The sequence below is a fragment of the Anopheles coustani genome, chromosome 2, assembly GCF_943734705.1.
Source record: "Anopheles coustani chromosome 2, idAnoCousDA_361_x.2, whole genome shotgun sequence".
Taxonomy (NCBI): domain Eukaryota; kingdom Metazoa; phylum Arthropoda; class Insecta; order Diptera; family Culicidae; genus Anopheles; species Anopheles coustani.
Window position 1 is genome coordinate 544,072 of NC_071289.1, and position 26,656 is coordinate 570,727.

Here is a 26,656-nt window from a genome sequence, read left to right on the forward strand (position 1 = left end):
CAATAAGAATGCAAAAGTCTCATAAAAGAAGAGGATACAATTTAATTTCTTCAAAATATTGCAATACCTTGTTTGTGCAATGCCCAATTGGGCAGTTAAGGGTTTACGTCTCGTGATCGGGGAGCTACATTGGTAGGGTATAAGAAGGGGGAAAACTGGAAACTCTGCACCCTGCAGGGAATGCAGAAGAAAAGCTGCACGGTTCTGCTTCATTTGATTGGGCCGCCATGATCGTACGCGTGTGATCTTCCGTGCACACCAATTACCTCTTCTTTTTTCGACAGTTTGCCCGCTCGTACGAAAGCATTACGCTCTAGCTTGTGGCATGTCGTGTATGCGCTGCATATCTATCGTCCTCGCATATCTGCTATAAACGCATAGGTCATCTTCAGTTAGTTGGTATAGTTTTTGTTTCGTATATCAGAGCAAATCTTTGATGGGCTTTTTTTATTGTGTTTTTCGCTTACTAGGGTCGCCGCCGTTAACGGGAACCGGAACGGTGCGTGTAATGGTGCAGGACATCAACGACCACAGCCCAGAGTTCGAGCGGCAATCGTACGCGACGACGATCGCGGAGAATCTCCCGATCGGAACGAGCGTCCTGTGGCCGCGGGCCTCCGACAAGGACGCGGGTTTGAACGCGAAGCTCCGCTACACGCTGGTCGGTGAGCATTCCGAGCGCTTCCGGCTGGATTCCACGACGGGAGAGATCCGCACCGGGACCGTGCTCGATCGTGAGGACGTGCCGGTGTACCAATTCACGCTGATGGCGCAGGACAGCTCGACGACGGAACCGCGGGCGACGGCCGTCAACGTGACGATCGGGGTGCAGGACGCGAACGACAACAGTCCAGCCTTCAGTGCGCCCTCGTTCCACGTTAACGTGCCCGACCGGATCAAGCCGGGCCAGTTCGTGTTCGGCGCGAAGGCGGTCGACCGGGACGAGGGACAGAACGCGCGCATCCTCTACTCGATCGTCGGCACAGACGCGGCCAAGTTTCGCATTAACGAGCACACGGGAGTGATCGAGGCGACCACCGAGCTGTCATCGCCCTCGGCCACCACTTCCGGCGCCCACGCTGAGCGCATCTTTCGGCTGACGATCGTGGCCCGCGACCATGGCTACGAGCCTCGCACGGCCAGCTGCGAGTTGGCGGTGTCGCTCAAGTCAGCCCACCTCTTCCCCGTGTTCTCCTACACTGCCGAGACGCAGTTCGTGTTGTCCGAGGACCTGGCGGATGGGAAAGTGGTCACCAAGCTGGCGGCCACCTCGCCCAAGAAGGGTTCGGTCGGTGCGATTCGATATGCGATCGCCGGCGGCAACATCGGCGATGCACTACGCATCGATCCGAGCACGGGCGAGGTTGCGGTGAACCGGGGAGGCCTGGACTACGAGCGCCAGCAGCAGTACGAGGTGTGGATCGAAGCTGCCGACTCCGACCGGCCGAGCCTGCGCAGCGTCGTGCAGCTGGTTGTGAACGTGACGGACGCGAACGACAATCCACCCATCATGGAGCGACCGGTGTACGTGGCGGAGGTGCTGGAGGAGGAATCACCGTCGCAGCTCGTCACCAAAGTGTCCGCGAGCGACGCCGACTCGGAGGAGAACGGACAGATCACCTACCGGCTGCGGGACGACTTCGAGGCTTTCGAGATCAACGCCGATACGGGCGAAATTTACACGACCACGCGCCTCGACCGGGAGGACATCGCACAGTACACGCTGCTGGTGGAGGCGGTCGATCAGGGCATGCCACAGCTGACCGGAAGCGCGACCGTGCTGGTGAACGTGGCGGACAAGAACGACAACCCGCCCAAGTTCACGCGCCTCTTCTCGGTGAACGTGACGGAGAACGCCGAGATCGGGCAGTTTGTGATCAAGATCACCTCGTCCGACTCGGACGTCGGTGTGAACGCGAACGCAACCTACATCTTCACCGAGAACGTCGGCAGCAAGTTCTCGATCGACTCCACCACCGGCAACGTGACCGTGGCGGGCCATCTCGATCGCGAGCAGCAGGACGAGTACATCCTCAAGGTGGCCGCGGTGGACGGGGCGTGGCGTGCGGAGACACCACTCACCATCACCATCCAGGACCAGAACGACAATGCGCCCGAGTTCGAGCACAGCTACTACAGCTTCAACTTTCGCGAGCTCCAGAAGCCGGTCACGTTCGTGGGGCAGGTGATCGCGACCGACCGGGACAAGCAGGGCCCGAACTCGGTCATCTCGTACGCGCTGCAGCAGCCGAGCGACCTCTTCACGATCGATCCGGCAACGGGCGAGATCTTCAGCAAGCGCAAGATCAACTACAAGCACACGCAGCTCGAGGCGTCGCCGGAGAACAGCTTCACGCTGACGGTGCTGGCCACCGACAACGGCAAGCCACCCATGTACACCGAATGCGTGGTCAATATCAACGTGGTGGACGCCAACAACAACCCGCCGGTGTTTGCGCAGCGCACCTACATGGCGCCCGCGCCCGAGGGAGCCGACGTGGGCCAGCGGATCGTGCAGCTGGTCGCGAAGGACGAGCTGGACTTTGGTGTGAACGCGGAGATCGAGTACCTGGTCACGGGAGGCAACGGATCGGCTCAGTTCGCCGTGAGCAAGCTCGACGGATGGGTCGTGGTGAGTCACGTCCTGACCGATGTGGCCGTTCCCGGCACGGTTTACGCGCTCAAGGTTCGCGCTGTCGATCGAGGTGTTCCACCGCAGCAAGACGAGGTTGAGGTGACGATCATCGTGACAGGGGCTAACAAGTTTGCTCCCGTCTTCCAAAGTCCCTCGTACCAGGTGATTGTGCCGGAGAACGAACCCATCGGCTCGACGATCCTCACCGTGAGCGCACCGGACAACGACGACGGCCCGAACGGGATGGTGCGCTATTCACTGCTTGCCGGCAACGATCGGAACGATTTCTCGGTGGACGCCATCAGTGGCGCAGTCATCATCCGGCAGCCGCTGGACTTCGATCTGGTGCAGATGTATCAGCTCAACATCACGGCCGAGGATCTGGGCTACAAGCCGAAGCGCTCCGTCGCCATGATCACGATCACGCTGACCGACATCAATGACAACGCGCCGTACTTCAACCAGTCGACGTACGATGCGTACGTGGCGGAAAACTCCCCGCCCAACTCGTTCGTCTACCGCGCCCAAGCGCACGATCGCGACTCACCCAAGAACGCCATCATTCAGTACGCGATCGTGGGCGGGACGGGTCGCGAGCTGTTCGCCATCGAGTCCGCCACGGGCATCATCACGTCGCATGCCACCTTCGACTACGAGGAGCAGGATCAGTACACGCTCACGATCTCCGCCTCCAACCCCGACTCGCCGATGCGCAACGAAACGAAGGTGATCGTGCACGTAACCGGCGTCAACGAGTACTACCCGAAGTTCGTCCAGCCGGTGTTCCACTTCGACGTGTCCGAGTCGGCGGAGGTGGGTGCGACGGTCGGCATAATCGAGGCGACGGACAAGGACTCCGGTGAGGATGGCAAGGTGTACTACCTGCTGGTCGGTTCGAGCAACGACAAGGGCTTCAGCATTCACCCGGGGACGGGCGTGTTAGTTGTGTCGCGCAACCTCGACCGAGAGACACAGTCACGAGTGGTGCTGACGGTGTTGGCGAAGAACTATGGAGGCATCCGAGGTAACGACACGGACGAGGCGCAGATCATCATCTCCATCCAGGACGGAAACGATCCACCAGAGTTCCAGCGCGACCTGTATGAAGCCACCATCTCCGAGGGCGACCCGGTCGGTACGAAGGTGCTCGCGGTAAAGGCTGTGGACAAGGACGTGCGTCCGCAGAACAACCAATTCACGTACTCCATCATCGGTGGGAATAACGACCATTCGTTCAAGATAGACCCACAGTCGGGTCAGATCGAAACAGCCCGTCCGCTCGACCGGGAGAAGGCCCCTTTGCACAAACTGCTGTTGGGAGCCATAGACACCGGAACACCTCCACAGACCGGCACAACTACGGTGAAGATAACTCTCTCCGATATCAACGACAATGGGCCCACGTTCGATCCGAAAGATACGGTCGGTTCGGTGCTAGAGAACGAACCGCCGAACACGGTCGTTATGACACTCGCTGCCAGCGATCCGGATCTACCTCCGAACGGTGCACCCTTCACGTACTACCTCGTCGGAGGGCGACACAAGTCGTTGTTCACCCTGGAGCGCCACTCGGGCGTACTGAAGACGGTACGCAGCCTTGACCGCGAACAAACGGCTCAGCTAACGCTACTCGTCGAGGTGGAAGACAACGGGAAGCCACGGATGCGCACCCAGCACACCATCACCGTGAACGTGCTGGACCAGAACGACAGCCCATCGACGCCCCGTACGGTTCATGTGCTGTCGTACGTGTTCAACGGTGGACCCCTGCATGGACCCATCGCCAGCGTTCACCCGAACGATCCGGACACTACCGGCGACTATCGCTGCAAAATCTTATCCGACGTCAACAAGCACCCAGTGACGGCGTTTACGATTGCAAATGGCTGCCAGCTGCGACCCACCTTCGGCCGCAAGATTCCTCCCAACGGGCAGACGTTCATGGTGTCGGGTAACGATGGCAAACACCCCGACGTCACGTCAACGGTGTCGGTCGAGTTTCTGCACTTTGACAACGCCACGGTGGAGAACTCGATCACGATTCGCATCACGAACGTCAGCAGCGCCACGTTCCTGGCGAACTACTACCGCAACTTTGTCGACATTGTGAAGTCGTCGCTCGAGCCAGCGGACGAGCTGATCCTGTACGGTCTGCTGAACGTTGGCAAGGCTCTGCACGCGACCGTCGCCGTGCGGAATGCGCCGGCCAAAGGCTTCCGCCCGAAGCAGGACGTCGAGAAGCGCATCGGACAGAAGCAGGAAGCGATCAACCAGCTGCTACCGAACGTACAAACCATCGTCGGCTATGACCCGTGCCGAGCACCGGATGCTTGCGCCAACGGAGGCGTGTGCACTGCGTCGATCAAGGTGTACAAGGATGACGACAACCACATCATCGACAGTCAATCGCTCATCTTCAGCGCACCTCCCGTACGGCACGACTTCCTGTGCGCCTGCCCAGATGGCTACACAGGAACCCGTTGTGACAAGCGGCAGGATCCGTGCTCACCAAATCCTTGCCACGCCGGAGCGCAGTGTCGCCGCCAGGGGTACGACTTCCAGTGCAGCTGCCCGGCGAATCGCGAGGGCAAGTACTGCCAGCTGGAACGCGGCGACATCTGCTCGAGCGGACCGTGCAAGAATGGCGGCTCGTGCCGCGAGAGCTCCGACGGGTCGTCCTTCTTCTGCCTCTGTCGACCGGGGTATCGTGGGAACCAGTGTGAGGCCGTGACGGACTCGTGCCGCCCGAACCCATGCCTGTACGGGGGACTCTGTGTGAGTCTGAAGCCGGGCTACAAGTGCGCCTGTGTCGACGGTCGATACGGACGGCACTGCGAGAAGACCACGTTTGGGTTCCGCGAACTGTCCTACATGGCGTTTCCGGCGCTTGACGCGGCCACCAACGACATCTCGGTGATCTTCGCCACGACCAAACCGGACGCGCTGCTCATCTACAACTACGGCATACAGAGCGGGGGCCGGTCGGACTTTGTCGCCATGGAGATCGTCAACGGACGGGCCGTGTTCTCGTACGGAGGTGCCCGCACCGCCATCACGTCGCTCGTCGTTGGCCAGGGCGGATCAGTTGCTACCGGCGGGCGGACGGGTTCGATCTCGAACGGTGAATGGCACAAAATCACGGCGACTCGCAACGGGCGCGTCATGTCCCTCAGCGTGTCCAAGTGCACCGACAATGGTGACTACTGCGACGACTGCCGTCCTGGCGATTCCAGCTGCTACGCGGACGATACCGGTCCTACTGGGTAAGTGTGGAAACGGGGCTGCACATGCACCGAAGAATTTAAATGTAACCTCTATCGCTTTTCCGCTTTCGCTTCAGAACGCTCAACTTCAACAAACACTACCTTCTGGTAGGTGGGTTGATGGCCGCCGATCCGGTGCTGGAACGTCCGGGCCAGGTGCATTCGGACGATTTGGTCGGGTGTGTGCACAGTGTGTCAATCAATGGCCGCGCCCTCAACCTCAGCAATCCGATCAAATCGTTCGGCATCGAGCCGACGTGCCAGCGAAGCACGGGCGGTTCCGGCGGTCCTTGCAGCGTGGGGCTGCCGGAAGACCCGGCCCAGCCACTCTGCGGCCCGTACGGTCAGTGTATGGACCGGTGGCACACGGCCCTGTGCCGTTGCGGAGGCTCGATCCTATCGCCGGACTGCTACGGCTCGCTGGACGCGTACTCCCTCCAGGACGGTGCGTTTATCGAGTACGAGATTACGGAGAAGCACAAGCGCATGCAGCTGCTGGAGAACATCTACACCGGTCGCAACTGGATCTGGAGCTACGACGTGACACGCCAGAAGCGCCAGCACGAGCCGGCACCCACCCTCACGATCGCTGAGGATCCGCCCAAATACATGAGCATCCTGTTCAAGACGACCAAAGCAAGCGGCCTGCTGATCTACGCCGCCACCAGCCACAAGCACTACACGGCGGTCGAGCTGCGGCACGGGAAGCTCTCCTACACCTCGCACCAGACGTCCTACGTGAACGTGTCGGCCGGCGGGCAGGACGGAGGGCCCGGAACCGACGGGTCGCTGGCCGACGGACGCTGGCACAACGTCACACTTCACTCGCACAACCGCGTGCTGCAGGTGCTGGTGGATGGGCGAGCGGTGGTGCCGGACCTGGACGCGACCGGTGTTCACGACTTCCTCGACCCATACCTCACCGTGCTGGCCATCGGGAACGTCCGGCGCGAGTATTTCGTGGGCGAATCCGAGGCTCACGCGATGCCAGCGCACTTCCAGGGCTGCCTGGCGAACTTCACTATCAACGGCGAAGTGCAGCCGTTCAACGGCTCCGGCAGCATCTTCCGGACGGTGGTGCAGCGCGGCAACGTGCTGCAAGGGTGCGCCTGGGATGTGCTCGGCACGGCGCAGGTCACCAACCCGCTCAACATCGGCATCACGCTCGTGATCGTGTTCTTCGTGATGCTGCTGGTCGGCATTTTCATCTCGTTCCTGGTGGTTCGCTGTCGGCGCCAGCACAAGGAGAAAAGCGGTGCGCTCGGAACCCACTCCTCCACCGCGCTGCACTCCAAACAAAATGGCGGCGGCGGAGGAGCTGGCGGCGGTTCGACGCTGCTGAGCGGTTCAGGGCTGGTTTCATCCGGCGGACTGCACACCGACGGCAATGGGCGTACGCTGCACGTCAACGACCTCTCCGTCGTGGGCTACCACGCGGGGGAGGGAGGTGCGGACATGCTGAGGGCTGTGAGTGGCCACCACCTCGTAGGGCCGGAACTCATCTCGAAAAAGTACAAAGAGCGGGACCTCGGATCCACGGAACCTCAGCGACCGCAGCGTCCGGACATCATCGAGCGTGAGGTGGTCAGCAAGAGTCCCCCGCTGCCCCCGCCCAGCCAGTCGCACCATACCTCGTCGGCCCCGCACGACCACCCCAACTCGACGGCCATGGACCTCGGCTCCGAGTATCCGGAGCACTACGATCTCGAGAACGCCAGCTCGATCGCTCCTTCGGACATCGACATCGTGTACCATTACAAGGGCTATCGGGAGGCGGGCGGGGTGCGCAAGTACAAGGCCACCCCGCCACCCGTCGCCAGCGCCTACACCCACCACAAGCACCAGACGTCGGCGGCGGCGGCGGCAGTGGCGGCGGCCCAGCAGCAGCAGCAACAACAGCACCGCCACTCGCCGCACCACGCCGTCGCCGCCGGGGGCAACCCGTACGCGCCGCGCGTCCTCCCGCCGCCCCAAGCTAGTCAGCCGCCGCCGCCCTCGAACGCGTCGGCGCACGCCCGCCAGCACCAGTCCACGCCGCTGGCCCGCCTGTCGCCCAGCTCGGAGCTCAGTTCGCAGCAGCCCCGCATCCTCACGCTGCACGACATCTCTGGCAAGCCGCTGCAGTCCGCGCTCCTGGCCACCACCTCCAGCTCGGGCGGCGTCGGCAAGGACGCACTCCACAGCAACAGCGAGCGCAGCCTCAACAGCCCCGTCATGAGCCAGCTGTCCGGCCAGAGCTCCAGCGCGCGCTCGCGCAGCAAGAATCCGGGCGGGGGTCCCTCGCAGCCCCCGAACGTCGTGTCCGTCAGCTCGGTCGTCACCATGCCGGTCGGACACGGCGGCATGGGCCTGACGGCGGAGGAGATCGAGCGGCTGAACGCCCGACCGCGCACCTCCAGTCTCGTCTCCACGCTCGACGCCGTCTCGAGCAGCAGCGAGGCCCCGGCCCGCGTTCCCGCCCCACACCTCTCGCACATGCACCACTCGCCGGCCGACATCGACACGCACAGCTCGACCTCCACCGACGAGAGCGGCAACGACAGCTTCACCTGTTCCGAGATCGAGTACGACAACAACAGTCTCAACGGCGGCGACACCGGTCCGGCCAACCCGGGACCCCGCGACTCCGGCAAGTACGGGAAGGGGCGAGGCGACGACCCGGGCAGCCGACGCACCGACACCTCGAGCGCCGGGACCGGGGCCGGCGACACTTCCGGCCCGCCCGGATCAGGCGGCAAAGGAAGTGGGCACCTACCACCGTCCGCCTCTTCGTACGACGGATTCGACTCGTCGTTCCGCGGTTCGCTCAGCACGCTCGTCGCCTCCGACGACGACCTGTCCAGCCACATGGTGGGAATGTACGGCCGGCAGCCGAACGGAGGTGGAGCGGCCTCCCCATCCGCCACCGGCTGGGACTACCTGCTCAACTGGGGCCCGAACTTCGAGAGCCTCATGGGCGTGTTCAAGGATATCGCCGAGCTGCCGAGCGACGTGCCGACGGTGAACGGGCGAGTGCCGAACTCGCTGCGCATTCCCACCGGCGTTCAGCCGAAACCCTCGGAGGAGTACGTCTAGTGTCGACGGGGAGCCAGATTGTAATTAGCTTTGTACAAAACAAGTGATAGACAAACGCGATCGCCGGACAAACGAATCGGGGAACCACTGTAAATAAACCAACCACACCACCCCAAGCTGTGCCCAAGGCCGATGGAACGGCGCTGAGATTAGGAGCTTTTTAGTTTATTCGTAACCGACACCTGTGTGTGTGTGTGTTTGCCGCGCATTTATCCTTAGAGCAAACGGTTTGTTTCTGAGGCAGTGCCTTGTATCAAGGTTCCAAACCAAGAGGGCAGGGGTCACGAGGCTGTACACGCAAGAAAACCCGCACTAACCACGTTTTAACAATATTACGCAAAACGTCGCGCTGTCCGCGTGGGCGCATTTTAGAGAAAGATTACTAAGGGAGAACTAGCTTTTAGCGTTGTGTAAATATAATTAGCATGGAAAACATGACAAAAAAGACATTGCACTCCGGTTCGCCTCCCGGACGCAACTGCATGTAAACTATTCTTGCCATATGCTTTTTAAAACGATAAGAAGGGATAAAACAGGCCGATAGACAAACACGATGAGGCACACATGTGTGTGTGTGTGCGTGTGTGTCCAACTTTTTAATAACCCGTTATGAGACTGTTTTATGTTTAACACATTTTAAATCAAACTAGATAGGTCTAGGAGAGGTAGCTAGGAGGATTCGTATTGTAAGAAATTTCTCGCTCGTCTTTTCTTTTTAATTTTTATCGGAAGGAAGGAGCAAAATTTACCATTTTTAACATCACACAAAATTCACTGATCCTGATTTCGTGCGTAGGATAAGTAGGCGGTTTTTATTAATGACCCAAACTGGGGGGTCTTTTTATTCTCCTCCGAACGAGTGAGTGCGCGAGGTCACTAAGGCAGTATAACTATTTCGACCGCTCGTGAGACGCGGTACGTCGCAGTGAATAATGATAAAAATAAAATTCACACCATCATAAAAACATTATAAAAACGGCGAGTTGTGTTGTTGATTGCACCATATCTAATTTCATCTGAATTATCTTCCTCTTTCTCTCACTCTCGCTTCCTTTCCCACTCTCTCTCTATAAACAGGCGCCGTTCATGGTGCGGCGTGAAAATTGCCGCGCTTTGCGTGCGATTGTTGCAACTGCACTAAAAAGGAGGCCCCACGCTTGCACTTTGCACCGAAAGCAGTCCGGTTTGACCCTATGTAGGTCGTTGTGGTTTCCATGGCAGTTCCGTACCTGGCCACAACATTTACGCACGCCGAACCGAACACTATGGGCTAGACAAAGTTGACTATATTTTTGAATCATGGAACACAAATGGAGAAATAGTCGTGTCGATATCAAATCAGGAGAATTAATCCAATTTTAATTTACAAACAAGCCATATCTTGGTTCAAGTGTTTTTTTTAAAATGGGATTGCATTTAAATTAAAATCTCTAGGAGCTCATAGTGTTTCGAGCTTCGTCGGACGCATGCTCACCGACACCACGCCGTCATCCGAAAATTCCTTTGGCCCGTACGAACCGTGTAATCTCTTTCCCTAATGGCGAACCGTCTGACTCAACCGGAGTCCGGCATAAATCGCGCGTTCAGTTTCGAGCGACAGTTAACGCCGTGCGGACCGAAATTGTGTCGATAAACATGTGCTAAAATCGGCCAAGTTCTTCCCTTTCCATCTCCGGCATATGCTTGTGTGTGTATGTGTGTCTGTGCGGGTGTGGGAGGGAATTTCTAATATGTGAAGTGAATTGTGCCCACTTTATACGCATGTTTCTATAGACCGTAGAGATCATGTTTTTCCGTCGAGTGTTTTCGAAGAACGGGACGAGTTCGTCGAGTAGTGGCGAAAGTGCGCCCTCTCCGGCGATAAGGAATAACAACGTGCCGCCAATGATGATGTCCTCGTCGACCGGTGGGGTCCCCGTGGAGTCCCCCGCCCGGTACCGGCGAGCGCTGAACGTGGAAAACAATCACCGGGTGCTGTCGGTGCTGCAGTTGACGCCCCTGTGGGAGTACATCATTCGCAACAATGAGCTGCCGGTCGGGTTGAACATGAACGAGCTTTTCCGCGAGTTTCTTGAGCGCCTGCACGATCCGGAATTTCAGGTTCGCCAGCACGCCCTGCGTGTCCTGATCGACGTGATCATTGTTCTGCGCGACGAAACCGACATATACTTTGCTCCGCTACTGCCTCCGATCATCGACAATCTCGGGCATCCATCGCCCGCCGTCCGAAAGGGCGCCCTGGACGTGCTGAAGGTGTACATCGCGCAAACAAAGCTCCCCGAGACCGTCATGCTAGAGATCATGAACTACGGTATGGATCGTAACCCGAAGGATCCACTCAGCAGTCGGTACATCGTCGGGGTCATGCTGGCACTTCCATCGCTGATCCAACCGGCCATTCTCACCGCAAAGCGCACCTTTATCCTGCGAGCTGTCATCAATGCTCTTGGCGGAAAGATGGTGCAGATCACGTATCAGGAGATCGCACTGAAGATCCTGCTGAAGATCAAAAACACGATCGGATCGCGCGAGTTCTACGAGTGCATTTCCGTCGCCTATAGGCGCGACTTTGATCTCCTCTGCAACGTGTATGGGTTGCCCAATCCACCGAAGAGCCCTCGCCGGGATCCGGTGGTGCCACCGGGGGAAGTGGCACCGGTTGGTAGTGGCGAGCTGCGGAAGTCGTGGAAGCCAGCCGTTGGTCCACCGGTGCAACCACTCTCGCCAAAGGCGCATCGATGGAAATCTGGCAGCTACGGCGACATTTCTCGTGCAGGAAGCCAAGAACGAGGCCTGCGGAGTCGGACCGCGTCAGCGGAGCGAGTCCAGCGCCAGCACGACTACGTGCTTAGCAAGGGACCGACGGGTGCACCGCTGTTGCGCCGAGTCAGCCTCGAGCAGATAGACGACTCGAAGGTGATCATGGAGACGGAGATCAAAATCAACAAGGAGTCGGTTACGATGCGCATCCTGGAGGCGGATCAATCGAACTCCAACTCCAACTCCATCAGCGAAGAAAGTGATGAAGACAACGCCAACAAGCGATTTGGGGTAGTGCGTGTCCTTACCGACAGCGAGCTCGAAGAGAGCGTGACGGTGAAGTCAATCGCGGGCAGTCAAAGCCTCTCGAGGCAGGATACAATGCTGCAGTCATCCGACACGGACTACATCCGAAGGACGCCCCGTCGCGTGCGGTTTGGTGGTGAGATCGTTAAAATGCGAACCCCCGACAGTGACACCTTCGACCTAAGTGATCATGACGGTCTTTCACAGTCGCAGTCATCCAACCAGATGCTATCCTCTACGACGACCACATCCGAACGGACATCTTCTGCGGGACCTCAGCGATCCTCACTAAAATCGACTCTCTCGTCATCGGAACGGAGCAGTGCGACGCCTATGATGCGACGCCAGTACTCTCAGTCAGCGGACACCGAACGATCCTCACCTCCGGACACATCGTCGATGATTGCATCCTCCGATTTTAGTAACCACTCCAAACCGCGACCATCGTCGGCAAAATCGGCTACCATAGATACATCTTTCGTAAGCGAACTGAACTCGGGATCGGATCCGGAGGATAACATTTACCCATCTCAGAGTATCAGTGAGATGCCGGAGAAAATTGACACTAGCACAAGGAGCTCCACACGTCCCAAGTCATCTCTTTCTAGGCCAAAAACGGCAAAAACTCCTCCAGAACCAGAGCCGGCTGAAAGCGTTCCGCCGGCGGCCATCAACACGCCCGAAACACCCGATACTCAAAGTCATCCAATGCCTCCAGCACCGAATCCCGTTCCAGCGCTGGACGCTAGCGCCATTCTGGCGGACAAAATCGAAGAGGTGCGACAAGCCATCCAGGGCATCGAAAGTAAAATTCAAAACGTGGTACTGCAGAAGGCCGACTCCGTCGATGCGGCCAAGGAGAAGGCGGCCACGAGAGACGTAGGAGCTGCTGCTGCTGCTCCGAAACTCGAATCGAATCTGTCTCTCGAGGTACTGATGAAGACCAACGGCACTGAAAATGCAGAAAACCTCGAGCGGGATCCCTCGCAAGCCGAACACAACGACAAGGACTACACTAAGGAGCTCAACATCGAAATACCGGGCGAGGAAAAGCTTCAGAATGCTCCACCAGGACGATCACCAATGGGCAAAGATGATCCGAAGGAGCCGAAACCAACCGTTCCGAGAATCGTTCGATCCGGAATTCCCCGCCTACACACAATGCCCTCACCCAAGACGATGCGAAAAGCGCACGCTGAAGCGAGCGGCAGACAATCGACAAAAATGGGACCAACCAAGGGACAACTCACACCTCAACTTCCGGCGGATGGTAGGGGTAGGGCACGGGTTCGCAGTCGATCGGCAACGTCCGCTTCTCTTAGGCGCAGCGTGTACATCAGCCCATCGTCCCTTAGCCCCAAACCGCATAGCGGCATCGAGATGATTCACAATCTCCTGCGCAGCCCATCCACATCTCCGCACAGGAGTCGACGGAAAAGTTCGGCCGCCAGTGAGTTCATCGATTCCATCGCATCGAACGACAACAACAACAATAATCAACTCATCTCCAACAACCTTGGCGGAGAGAGCGGTCGAACGGACAAGTGTGTCAACGTGAACGAGGAGGACATCTTTGACGTATTCGGGAAAACGATTGCTACGCAAACTTCCGTGGACGAGCTGGCGGAACCGGTATTCGTTCCATTCAGCCGAGCTCCTTCTTCTAAAGTTGGCATAAGAGTCGATGTGAACGGGAACCAAGCGGAACCTCCTTCTAGTAGTACGAGCGTCCCGAAGGATGAGAAATCTAGCGAACACGAACTTCCTTCCAGACTGTTGCCATCACCGAAGCCTTCGCAAGAACAACGGATTGTCAACTCCTGGGAGGATCTTGGGATCGTCAGCCAGCTCACACTGTTTCAGCTTAAGAGCGGAGTAAGATCTACTTTTCCATTTCCCCGCTTTTAGTCGCAGTTAGGGTCTTCATACATTTTTTAAATTATGTGCAAGGAAAGGGAAGTGCTTTAAAATACGAAACCATCCAACCGAAAAGGGGGTCAAATCATAGTAAGCCAAACGAACCGAACCGTGAACTAGATTTAACGTTCTTCGGAAAAGCGCTCATAACGGCAAAGTGGGGAAGCAATCTAGATCAGGCACGTAAATAAAACTCCAAACCTCTCGCCGGCCACTCATTAGAATGTCCAATTTTCGTGTGACCTCCTTTTTTGCAAATTACACAAAGGACTGCGAGACGACGGTGTCGGGAAATGTATGTACATACAAGCGGCCAAGAGGGAGAGAGAGAGAGAGGGAAAGGAAGAGGGGGGAAAACACACAACGAGAGAAAGAGAAAGTCGGAAGACAAAAACAGTAATGCTTTGAATCAAAGCGGCACCTGTTATGTGGCGAAAGTAAGAACGTGCTTGACGCTGCTAGATTTTCCGAACGGCGGCGATTTCTATCAACAGTCGCCCGCACCGAGCCCCGCGGACACATCGCGCTTGGCGCGTCTGTCAAGCTGGCCACCTGTGGGTGTGCTGTAGCGAATGGACGAAGTCCCCACTGACCAAGAAAGAGAAAACTATGCCAACCAAGTAGGTGCTCCGGATTTTTAAAAGGGAAACGGAAAATCAAGTGCAGCACGCAATCGAGGTGACCGCGTGTTCTCTTTACACGAACTACGCAGAGGAGACAAAAGGATATTCGAACTGACGCGGCTAGAAGCCAACCTGATATTGCTTTCATTTATTTTCATTTAAAGTTTTGGATCTTTGGCCCGTGTGACCGATTTTCGATGGCTAATGACCTAACCTGGTACAGCCTTTCCTACAAGAACGTGAACAAAATTGAAGCGTGTTTATTGCTGTTTAATTTTAAAATTGGAAAAATGGCAACAACCCACAATTTATGGATTAACTGAAAATATTATTCAAATTAAACAATGTTTGCTCTTGGTAAAAACATTCAATTGCATAAGATGGAATGTGAAATCTAAGTATCCGCCTTTTGCACTTGCTTGCATTATAAACCACAAGGGATCAACAAAATACTTTGGACACGTGTCCTAGTTACTGTAAACGAACTAAAACACCGACCGACCTCAATCATGGCCGAAAAAGGGGCAGCTCTTCATATCAGAAGCCGGACACGCGAGAACGAGGGTCGACATCAAGCTAAAAGCCCTCCCCATAGCCGTTTCTGGTTGAAAACTGTTTCAAATAACCCCATTGCGTGCTTCCGTGCCACCTTACAGCATTCGCTCCCACTACTACGCAGTACAGTCACCTACATCCATGTCATTTTCCTACATTTCTCTTGAATCTAGCGTGAGCAAAACGAAAAAAAAATAGCCCCACGGCGACACCGAATCCATAAGACGACGGTGACGACGATTTCTAATAATGCCTTATCAACGTCCGGTTTAGTTATTACCGAGTCGATCTACTTCTGCTTCTGGCTATTGGCCGCCGCTGGCTGGGTTTTTCTTGCCGGTTTCCTTCGTGGCACGGACCTGCGCATGTCGCATCGAATCAACGTCCGCTGTCGTCGCTGTGGCCGCCACATTTCTCAAAAAGCCCCGCCTTATTCCTTCTTCTTTCAACGGAAAACAGTGTCAACGCACTAAATCAATTCCCCACCGCAGGAAAAATGGAGAGCACCGAAAAGGAGGACTTTCGTTTTCGTTCTCCTTTTTCTCGAACGGCATTCCTAATCACAGTCTTTCGTGCCGATAAACGCCAGTGCAGCGCGGTCTTGCAGACACCTCGAAAGACCCTTTCCAGCCTTTTGTATATGGAAAAATCCGAGCACGATTTCTTGGGGGGTTTTCCTTCTCCTTTACAGATGTTAATGGTACCTTACTCCAATCCCCCCTCCCTCGGATTAGCCACAAGCCGCCCAATTTGAATGTTCTCGAAGCATTGGTCGTCGGGAGGTCTACGTCCTCCGAAGGACTTTTTCTAGGTTGGAGAAAGAGGCAAACCCATGCGTCATACGCGTCCGACCGGAGGCCACGTTTGGCCGAAACGTTCGCAAATCGGAGTGTCAGTAGCTCGCCTTGAACCGGCCGGATAAGGTTGCCGGCTGTGAATTCCGATCCTGGTGTCGTGTTGTTATCGACGGTGATAGTTGTTTGTACCGGATGCGAAAAGAGGTTCGTGCTTGCTGTTATCTGGACAACCTTCTAGCTTATCTGAGCACGGAAAGGCGCTTGCAAGGCAAGGAGAAAGCACCGATGAGAAATGTAAACTTCATTGAATCGTGGGAAAAATATTGGAAAAAATTCACACAGTTGAGAAATAGTGTTGAGCCACGCTCTGCCTCCGGTGACTACAACCTCTCGCTGTCCATTCCACTTGCAGGACTGGCGATTGCGATCCCAAGGATTCTGCAGCATCGAAGAGGCGCTCAAGTCTACCGACAATCTAGCGAAGGTGCAACCGTACCTGGAATCGCTACTGCGCACACTGCTGTCTTCCGAGCGGAACATCGATGTCATCGACGACAAGGTACGGATGTTGGTCAACCTGGTGTCACGGCTTCCGCTGGAGAACCTGGAAGATCGGGTGGCCCAAATCATGACCGGTCTGTGCCGACAAGGTGGACCCGGCAGCAACACGGTGGCGAAGGCGCTAATGCAACGTCTACCAACTGCGGCCATTGTTCAGCGACTTCTTTCCGACGACTTCCTGCATGCCAAAAGCTCCAAGGTTCGTAGTCGCAAATAGGCTCTTCCTGTTCCTATTTTCAACGTTTCTTTTTACACTTTCTCTTTTTAAAGTTTCGCGAGAATGCACTGCAGATGGTGTTGTTTGCATTGATGACATTTCCGAGTACCTACTTCGACATCAAAACGCTCATTTCCCGAGCTACTGAGGCGGCATTGGATCGCAAAAAACGAGTCCGGCATGTGAGTAGTAGCAAGGGTTCTCTAGTTGCCAGCCATACTTATGTTATGTCCATTCCGTAGGCGGCGCTGGATGTGCTGGCAGTGCTGGGTCAAATAAGCTCCCCGAAGTTGGTCCTAGACGTCGTGTGTACTGCCGTGGGAACGCGACCGGAAGGGAATCATCTGATCACAGCCGTCAAGGCACGGCTCGCACGGAAGCAGCTGCCCTTCATCGGCCCGGATGGGAGTGTCGAGTACGCGGTCAAAGTTCCTTCCAGCCGATCCAGCTCGGTCATCATGTTTGGAGCCGACGTGGACTGGATCGAGGCTGGTAGTGGTTCCGCTTCGCCTACATTCAACCGACCGGGGCGCCACAAGTACCCGAGCTTCCAGGTGGAAAACAGTTCGCTCGACGAAATAAGACAGTGCGTATGGAATAACTTCTTCCACAACTACTCGAGTATGTTCATGAGTTTGTTCAACTGTTCCGTTTCAGGAAACCTAGCTTTAAAATATTTGATGATATCAAACAACCCATTGAATCACCTCGTGTTATTACTTCAGGTTGGACTTCAAAAATCCCCGTTTCACATTATGTAAGTATCCTTCGCAGCGCTGTATCAATTCTATGCATTCATTTTAACCCAACTTGTTTGTATTCCATCACAGGACAACAACGGTCAGTCAATGGCCACAAATGGTGAGTAAATAAAAAGCTGAGTAAACTTTTAAATGTAACACTTTGAAAGCTCAAAAAAGGATTGATAATAAACATTGTACTTGAGTTGTTTCTTGAATTGAACTGATTTTAAGGCAATAATTTCAATTCAAAAAGAATTATTTACAATTTACAATTTACAATTTACAATTTTATTTAGACATTTGTTTGCCGCTTGGGCTTTACAAAAAACATGGCTTAAACACTAACTTAGGAGGATTGAGGGACATGGGAGAGGATACGGGAACGGAATTGGGAGATGGAGATGTTGAAATCAAACAGGCCACTCACTGCATTGAAGGCCGACAGCGAGCGAAGCAATGGGTCGTTCTGGCCATACGTAGTCCGGCGAGTGGGAAGTAGAAAAGGAGGTCTATCGCGAAGGTGACGCGAAGGGATGTAGAAGGGTAAGGACGATAGGAGGAGAGGGGCATCAATGTTATGGAGAAGGAGGTTTGCAATAAACAAGGATTGGGAGGTCGCGTGTCGTTGCTGAATGGTTTGGAGACCAAGCAAATGACAGCGCGAAGGGTAGGGGGGAATAGGAGCTGTGGGGTCGTTTAAGAAACGTCGCACAGCAAGGCGTGTAAACTTACGCTGCACACCTTCCAGCCTGTTCATTGCTGTAACTCCCGCAGGGGTCCACACAACACAGGAGTATTCCAATATTGGGCGGACCCAGCAGCAGTACAGCGCCCTCAGACAAGAGGGGTCCCGTATTTCTACCGACATGCGCGTTATTAGGCCAAGTGCCCTGCTCGCTCTGTCCACAACGGAGTTAATGTGGTCAGAGAAAGTGAGTCGGTCATCCAGCCACACCCCGAGATCCTTCACCACAGATACCCTCGGAAGTGGAGTGCCACAAAGAGCGTAATCAAAGCAGATCGGATCCCGGATGCGGCCAAACGACACAACGTTACACTTGGACGGGCAGAGCACCAGGCCGTTCACGAGGCACCAAGCTGAGAAATCGTCAAGGGATCTTTGGAGGGAATGGCAATCCGGGAGGGAGGAAATCGGGAGGAAAATCTTAACATCATCGGCATATAGTAAGTGCCCCTCACCAGGAAGGACACCCACGCAGTCATTGATGAAGATGGAAAACAGGAGAGGACTTAGGACGCTCCCCTGAGGGACCCCAGAAGGACCCGCAAAGGGAAGAGAGAGGTGATTCGCCACTCTAACCCTATAGGAGCGGCATGTGAGGAAGGATTTGAACCACGAAAGCAATGGATCGCCCACACCGTGTCGCTCGAGTTTTGCCAACAGAAGGTTATGCGGTAGGCAGTCAAATGCAGACTTGAAATCTGTATAGACCACATCTACCTGGCGTCCAGATGTGATGGCCGGGAACAACCGAACCATGAGCGACATAAGATTTGCGGTGGTAGAACGGCGGGGCATAAAACCATGCTGGTGGGAGGATAAAAAGGAATGGATGCAAGGGAGCAGGAAGGAATGAACAACAGACTCGAGGACTTTGGAGACGGAAGATAGGAGGGAGATTCCTCGATAGTTGGAAGGAGTTGATCGACATCCTTTCTTATGGGTCGGAACTAACCAAGCTGCCTTCCACATCACCGGAAACACCCCCTCTCGCAAAGATCGCGAGAAAAGGCGAACCAAAATCGGGGCGAAAGCAGTCTTGCAGCTCTTTAACACATACGAAGGGATGCCATCAGGACCAGGAGCAAAAGATGTCTTCAACTTAGTTAGGGCAGTCAGCACGGACTCCTCAGAAATTGTAATGTGATTTAGGGACATGTCGGAGTAAGGTATCCGAGCAAGTCCCAATGAGAGGGACGCCGTAGAGCAAGCGGGATCGACAAACACCTGCGAGAAGTGTGTTGCGAACAGCTCACAAATGCTGGAAGGGGTGGAGGCAGTAGATGAGCCAGAGGATAAGGAAGGGGGGATTTGGGAGTTACCACGACGGGAGTTTACGTGGCGCCAGAACGACCGGGGGTTAGCCGTGAAGCGAGCCTGCAACCGACAAGGTGCAACCCGTAACGGATGCGGTTGTATGACCGGTAAGCAGAGGCGGCGTACTTAAACACTTCACGACGGAAAGGGGTATGATAAGCGTGATAAACGCGTTGAGCGCGCTTCATGTCGGCCTTCAACACACGAAGATGTCTATCTGACCACAAAGGACTAGGAGGGGATTTCAGAGGCGGGCAACATAGAGGAAACAGCGATGTTAATACGGAGTTAAAGGTGGAATTATGATTAGGAATCAATAGTTCACTTAGTTAACATATTGAATATGGTTAATATTAAGCAACGATTTTGTTTATTAGTTTAAAAATTCGAAAATTTTGTGCTTCTCTATTGTTGAACACATAATTTCTTCTGGTAACACATAAAATATTATTTACTACCATTACATAATTTTACAGCGTCTCGCACCCTGTACGGCAATGGGCAATCGTCCCGGTCGTATCCCGAGCTGCTGGATAGCAAACTAGCCGGTGGGAAACCCAGTGGACACAAGATGGATGGACAGTTACAGTCTGGCATACCGCAAATCTCCAATGGCAAATTACCACGCCATACGAGTATGGCATCGAGGTACGAACCGAATCAGAATAAAGCTGACCTCCATTCATGATGTTTGATTTATTTTTTTCCTTTTTCCTCCCTTCTCAATGCAGGTTTCCCGAAATGGATCCGAAAGCGAACGGAAAAGTGAACGGTCAGAAGAGCACGAACCCTTATGAAATGAGAACTCCCCGAACGCGCGGCAAGTTGTATTCCCGCAATAGCGACGGGTTTATGAGCGATACTATCGGTATGATGGTCTTCATAATTTTATCGACTGTACTTTACCAAGTGCTGATCCTTGTTTGTGATCCCCTCCCCCTTTCTCTTCTCCCTGCAGCCAGTGCCAACAAACAGGTTCACAATAATGACACTCGACCTGCTACTGATCCCGTAGTGGAAAACGAGGGTTTCCGCCAATCGAAAAGCGGTATGCGGTTCTACAATCCAAATCACTTGGAAAGGTAAGACGAAAACATAGTTTTTACAACAAGTAAATTTAATTTTAATTTAATAGATCATTTAAAATATTATTTGGATTCAAAAGATTCCATTACATTAATATTTTTTCTCGAGATCAGTGATTAAATGGCTACCGCTCAATACATCATATTATGAAATAGTTTCAAGTCCATCATAACATTAGTGGGATTTGAAAAAGGGTGGAGGCATGCGATTTTCAAATTATCCAGTAGGAGGAAATGTGTGAAGAAAATTAGAAAAAGAGAGAGTATATGTAATTTTCATGAAAGGTATAGAGACTGAGAGAGAGAGAGAGAGGGAGAGAAGAATAAAAGTAAAAATATAAAAAAGAGATAGGGAATTGTAATGAATATTATTTGAAGGTGTATTGCTAGACACTTCAAACGTGGAATGTCCCAATTCACCCAGCTAAGAGTCACCTCTGTGAAAAAGAGGTCAATGTATCGAAGGTCCTTGGTGGGCAAAACAAGGAAAACGTAGAGTACGATTAAGGGTTTGGAAACAAGAATGTTCAGTGCTATTCAATTGAGTCGAGTAGTTGAACCTGTAACCAACACCTTCTGCCATCGTTGAAGATGTGCTGATTAATGGAAACCATCATAAATCATAATCGTTCCATAGGCACTTCGTACTCCCAAAACCCATTTTCCCACCCGATGGTGAGATGGTGCATTAGGCGCCTCCATCGGCACCCCGCATTGTCTACTGTTGTCTGCGTGGCGTTGGCGCTATCGGGTGATATGGTTACTAGCGATGACAACAGTAACAAACAACTATCCATTCCACCGCGCTTCCGGTACCGCGAATCAATTCCCAACGGTATTATGATTTCGCCGCACATGCCGTTCAGTCGGTGGAGCATGCCAACAAACCACGTTGTGCTCAACGTGAACATAAACAAACCACCCCGTCCAAACAAATACACAGCGAAACGAAGGGCTCACCACCCACACAGTGGACCAGGGCTCGGCCCGGTGCCTGGTGAACGGTTTTCCATTTTCCAATACATTTACAGAACCTTCACTTAAAGCTAGTTGCAGTGCGAGTTGGTGACGCCGTGAGAACGTCCGTGGCGGACGCTTAGTTGTGTTTTTATTTTTCCTCTACGGGAAAATGCTGTGTCCAGAGTGACCTGTGTACGGTGTGTGACGTGTCGTGAGAAAGACTAATCACTGGACGACCTCCATCGCCGGAAAAGCGAAGGCAGTAGACGGCAAAGAATCGATGTTATGGGTGGGCTTGATTTTTTAATATCCCGCTCATACCGTGGCTTACTTGTGGCGCAAAATCACGAACGATGGCTCAAAAGTAGGCCAGCGTCCGGTGGCAATGGATCGCCTGTGTCCAGCCTGTGTGTGCTCGGAGTGACCAACACCGATGCTTCTTGAACATTCGCGAGTGCTCGTGCTCGTCGGTTTCTGCTTTTCGGTTAATTCCCGTACGCTCCACGCCTGCCAATCCATGGAACCTCCTGCAAAGAACGGACGGACAACACTTGGAACACGCTAGCGTTCGCTGGCAGTTAACTGCTTCGAGGTTCGATCGAGTGAGAGTATGTTTTGGAAGCTCGTTCCCACATATCATAGCTTTTGTGGGAGCTGCTTGGGTTGCCTGCAGGATTTTCGCAACCCTACCGGCCCTACCGAGGACGCTGGTAACTTTGGTCCAACTGGAAGCCCGCCCCAACGCATCGAAGGGAGTGGTGGTGGTGGTTCAACGACGTGCAATAACAATTACAGTGTTGAGGGCGTGAAAAACGTCTCCGGGCTTGGCGAGATCATGACTAACGGTTTCCATTCCGGACATGATCCGATCGGGCCGCCAGAGAGCGAAAGTGTGTACAGAAGACTGGTCCGGACGCATCCGGATTTGGTGCGAATGTGTCAGTGGTGTTTTTTCAAACGGCGGAAACAAACGCCAGCGACTCCAGGGTGTCCAGAGTTAACGGAAATCACCAACGTAGTGCCGTTCGACAGTGCGTCCGTTTTTAAAACGCCGCAGAAGAAAATCATTGGTCGGGATGGAGGGAAGCACGTTTGCGAAGGACTTGTGATATTTGAGTCCACTCCAACCAACGGTCCTTCCTCCACATCATCGTCATCGAACGACGCCTTCATTTCGCCTAACGGCTACAATGAAACGTAAATATATCTTTATAGTGTATTTTGGTTTCCCTTTGCGCGCTCCAGTTTCCGTTCGTACTACTCATTTGAATATACATCAATGTAAGCCATTATCCTTGGCTTTGGTATGTCCTCGGGGTGAGACGGGGACCCTTTTACGTTCCTTTCCCTATCGCAACCTTATCGATCGATAAGACGATGAATGATAGTGGCGGGTAATAGGGAGGGAGGAACGCTGCGGCTGAAGGTGAACTTCAGGTGGAATTGCGTTGCTTTTTTGATAGCCCCTTCCATTTCCGGTGTTGACCTTTGTTTGCTGCTATTTTAAATTTCATACCACTTGGTTTTTATTTTCATGTAAGACTTGTCCGATGTCATTTGCATCTATTTGTACCGTAATAATTTTCCCCAACTTCTTTGCTTCGGTCTTTTCAGCAACGGCAAACAGCTAGTGACGACGCATGCGCATATAGACCAGCAATCTCATGCAACGCCAAGCAAGTGCTATAACAACCAGACAGGCACCGGTGAGCCAAACAATCGGAGCAACAGTGCAACCCACGGCGAGCGGTACTTTGGAGATTTCGTCACCGGCAGGAGAGGTAGTGCTGGGGGTGGCGGTGGTGCCGGAACTGCGCCCAGTACCCCGAGTCGGGCAAGGTTTCTTGGCGACGACCTATCGAATGAAGTTCCGGTGATCAACCAGGAGAGCTACATCATTCAGCGGGATGAGCACTACGACAGTGACCAGGACGAGCGGTCAAGCAACGATTCCACCTCCACCAGGATTATCTCTAACAGTATCTTCAACCTAAGGGATCGAGATCGGGACCGGGTGACGGTCTTGGACGATCGAGGCAGCTTTGCACCGTCCGTAGCATCCGCTTCTCGGCCGCAATCGGTTAGTTCGCACAAATCCATCGGTTCTGGTGCTCTCAAGCAGCAGCAGCAACTTACGGATGGAAGACTTTCACGAACAAGCAATGTGTCGTACGCCAGAAACCATTCCGCCAGTGACAATGTCTCCCTCAAGTCGAACCGGTCGGCAACGGGAAAGAGTCCATTAGCCAACGAGGAAGGGGAATGGTATGGCGAACGAGCAGCAACACCGATACCGAGTGAAATCGACGGAATCAGCTCCAATCAGATTCAGTATGAGTCCGACTACGACGTTGAGGACGATGATGCGCGCAAGGAAGACAGCAATGGCCAAGGTGCGAGGCCGATGGGTACACCAAAACGTTATCCTACGCCAAGTCCACTGCCACTGCAAGGGTCTTATTCCACGGAAAACTTATCGGTGCGCAATGCTTTCCATCATGAGGCGCACAACGATGAGGCCGAGGAGATAGAGGAGGAAATAGACATTCATCCGAGAAGTCGAGGACAGTCGGCTAGCTTAGGCAACCTTCGGCACCTACCGGACGACGAGGACCGTACTGGAAATGATGAACCGCCGATTGGTTTGCGAGCACCACCGAAAAAGAAGAAACCATTTTTGGTACGACGCAGCAGTAGGGTGGCTCCGGCCAAGGAAGCTGCCTCGGGGGTGAAGACCAAGAACAAACTCAACGAGGTCATATTCCAGAAAACACTTCGCAAATTCGACAAACCCAAGGACGCCCTCAGTAACTGCCTATCTCACCTGGAAAGCCCAAACTGGGAGCAAAACATCAGTGGTCTACAATTCTTCGTGCGACTAATACGGCATCATCCGGAGGTGATTGATACACAGATCCACCTCCTCTCCGTCGCCTTGGCCAAGCAAGTGCGCAACCTACGCTCACAAGTAGCACGAGCCGCGTGTCAAGCATCGGGTGAATTTTTCTCGACCCATCGCCGCTGCATCGAGGGTGAGGCTGAGGACATCGCCACCCACCTTCTGCATCGCACGGCGGACACCAACAAGTTCCTGCGGGCCGACGCTACACAAGCCCTGGAGTCGATGTGCGACAACATATCCATCCCGAAGGTGGTGCACATCATCGCCTTCAAAGGAGCCACACATCAGAATGCGGTCGTACGAACGACGGCCGCAAAGTTGCTCGACAAGATTGTGCAAAAGATCGGTAGCGAAAAGGTGTTTGCTCTGCCGAAAGAGACACGCGATAAATTGATATTGACAGGCGCACATCTACTGCTGGAAGGATCGCTGGAAACGCGCAACTTCACAAAGAGTGTGTTTCGCCAACTTTCCGACCATCCCAGCTACAGCAAAGTATTATTAGAAGTGATACCGTCGCGAACGTATCGAAACATAGAGAAATCGCTTAACAGCATTCGGCAAATGTCCTGATTTTAGTCCTTTAAATCTTCTAGAAAGCTGTGTAGGTAGCAAAAATATATCGTTTCATACCTACGGCCCAATCAGACGTTCGATTGTTCTTTGTTCAAACAGACACTAACCAAACTGTGTACGTAATAAATCGTAACTCCTTTCACAATTGTAACAACTACTGCGAATGAGCTATGTTTATTGCTTTGTTTTGATTTGAAATTAAATTTAAATTTCACTTTCATTAGAAATATATCAGCATTTTATCGCCTTTTCTTACTTTTTCCAAATACTGTCAAAGTAAATAACGAACATATGGGATATTTTATCGCATTTGTTTGAATGGGTCAAAGCTGTCAAATTGACGTTTTCGGAAATGGTGGACGAATGTAAATAAACAAACAGTTCCAGACAGATTTTACAATTCCTGCGATTCTTCACATCCAACGAATCGAGTTGTATCTGCTGTAACAAAATATGGCCCATTCGTTTACCAACGAACAGTCAGCCTCGGCGATTCCTCTTGGTTCCAACAAAGGTGGACCACACGGGCTTGGTAGGTTATTTTCTGGTTAAATTTTGAGATGATGCGTACATACTTACATAAGTGTTTGCAATCCCGCAGGCGATCCGGACGATCGGCGGCTACGAAAAGTTGAAGTGGAAGTTCTAATCCCTAAGATAATGCGTGAACGTGCGAAAACAGAAAAATGTGTTCCTCAGGTTCAAGCTTTTGAAACGTGCTGCAAAGATGCGGGACTGTTCATGATAGCAAAGTGCCAGCCGCAGAACGATGCCCTCAAAGCATGCAGCCTGGAATGGTACAAGGACGAACAGTTTAAAAAAGAGTGCACGGAAATCTACTTAGCCGAACGTAGTGAATTCCGAAGAACAGGATTACCTAAAAAGTTTAGGAACAAGGCTAATGCCGAGGGATAGTTTTGTTTAGCTTTATTTATAAACAAGATGTTGGTATTGTAATTGGTGGATTATGTCGTTAATTTTAACCATTCGAAAACATTTTATGTATTTTCCTCGAGAAACTTTAGAGACAACTTAATAGATCTAAGACCAATACTAACGTTTTTTGCTTTTGGGCCTACGTTTTTGGGTTTTACGAACGTTTATCTTTTTTGGAATGTTATAAAAACCGTACTTTAGCGAATACCACAGGGAAAGTATAATTACAGACGTTGTGGAGGCCAATAGTAATATCACATCCAACGAATAGTAAACAAACCATGATAATGCCGCGCCATAAGACCTTTGTAGTTTCTCTGTGCCATTTTCAATTACATTTAATATTGCCCAGATTGCCAAATCCAGCGGTTCCTCTGGTCGCGAACGATAGGCCCTCGATAGTTTTCGAGCCATTGTGTATACTCTAGAATGGAAAATAGAAATTATTACACAGTTTATTTTGTTCCTAAACATACTAACCTTTCACTCAATCCTTCAGCGATGCGTTGTTTGATGTAGGTAACATTTTCTATATTTTCGTAGGCCATCTGAACCCCAGCGCCTCGGTTTACTAATGCAGCTGCATTTAGGAACTGATCTCCATAAATCGGCATGACTACAACCGGGACACCACAGTGTACAGCTTCCGATATGCCTAGCAATCCTCCATGAGAAACAAACAATCG

The 26,656-nt window shown here is 53.1% G+C and overlaps 3 protein-coding genes across 3 annotated transcripts in view; all 3 read left to right on the forward strand.

Annotated features, from left to right (window-relative positions):
* LOC131267255 (cadherin-related tumor suppressor) overlaps positions 1–8,973 on the forward strand; it is a 40,249-nt gene extending 31,276 nt beyond the window's left edge. Inside the window, exons 8-9 of the mRNA XM_058270081.1 lie at positions 471–5,898; positions 5,976–8,973. Of these exons, the coding sequence (XP_058126064.1) occupies positions 471–5,898; positions 5,976–8,973 (8,426 nt within the window). The remainder of the gene's footprint in view (positions 1–470; positions 5,899–5,975) is intronic.
* Positions 8,974–10,758: 1,785 nt separating this feature from the next.
* On the forward strand, positions 10,759–25,031 carry LOC131267286 (uncharacterized). Its single transcript, XM_058270127.1, has 10 exons — positions 10,759–13,914; positions 16,344–16,691; positions 16,763–16,891; positions 16,952–17,295; positions 17,367–17,466; positions 17,540–17,570; positions 19,988–20,159; positions 20,243–20,379; positions 20,470–20,593; positions 23,171–25,031. Exons 1-10 carry the CDS (start codon positions 10,759–10,761, stop codon positions 25,029–25,031), a joined length of 6,402 nt encoding a protein of 2,133 aa, XP_058126110.1.
* A 385-nt stretch (positions 25,032–25,416) lies between these two features.
* LOC131266109 (COX assembly mitochondrial protein homolog) lies at positions 25,417–26,435 on the forward strand. The gene is made up of 2 exons (XM_058268469.1): positions 25,417–25,566; positions 25,636–26,435. The coding sequence occupies exons 1-2, from the start codon at positions 25,488–25,490 to the stop codon at positions 25,947–25,949; spliced, it is 393 nt and encodes a 130-aa protein (XP_058124452.1). The 5' UTR covers positions 25,417–25,487; the 3' UTR covers positions 25,950–26,435.
* The last annotated feature ends 221 nt before the right edge of the window (positions 26,436–26,656 follow it).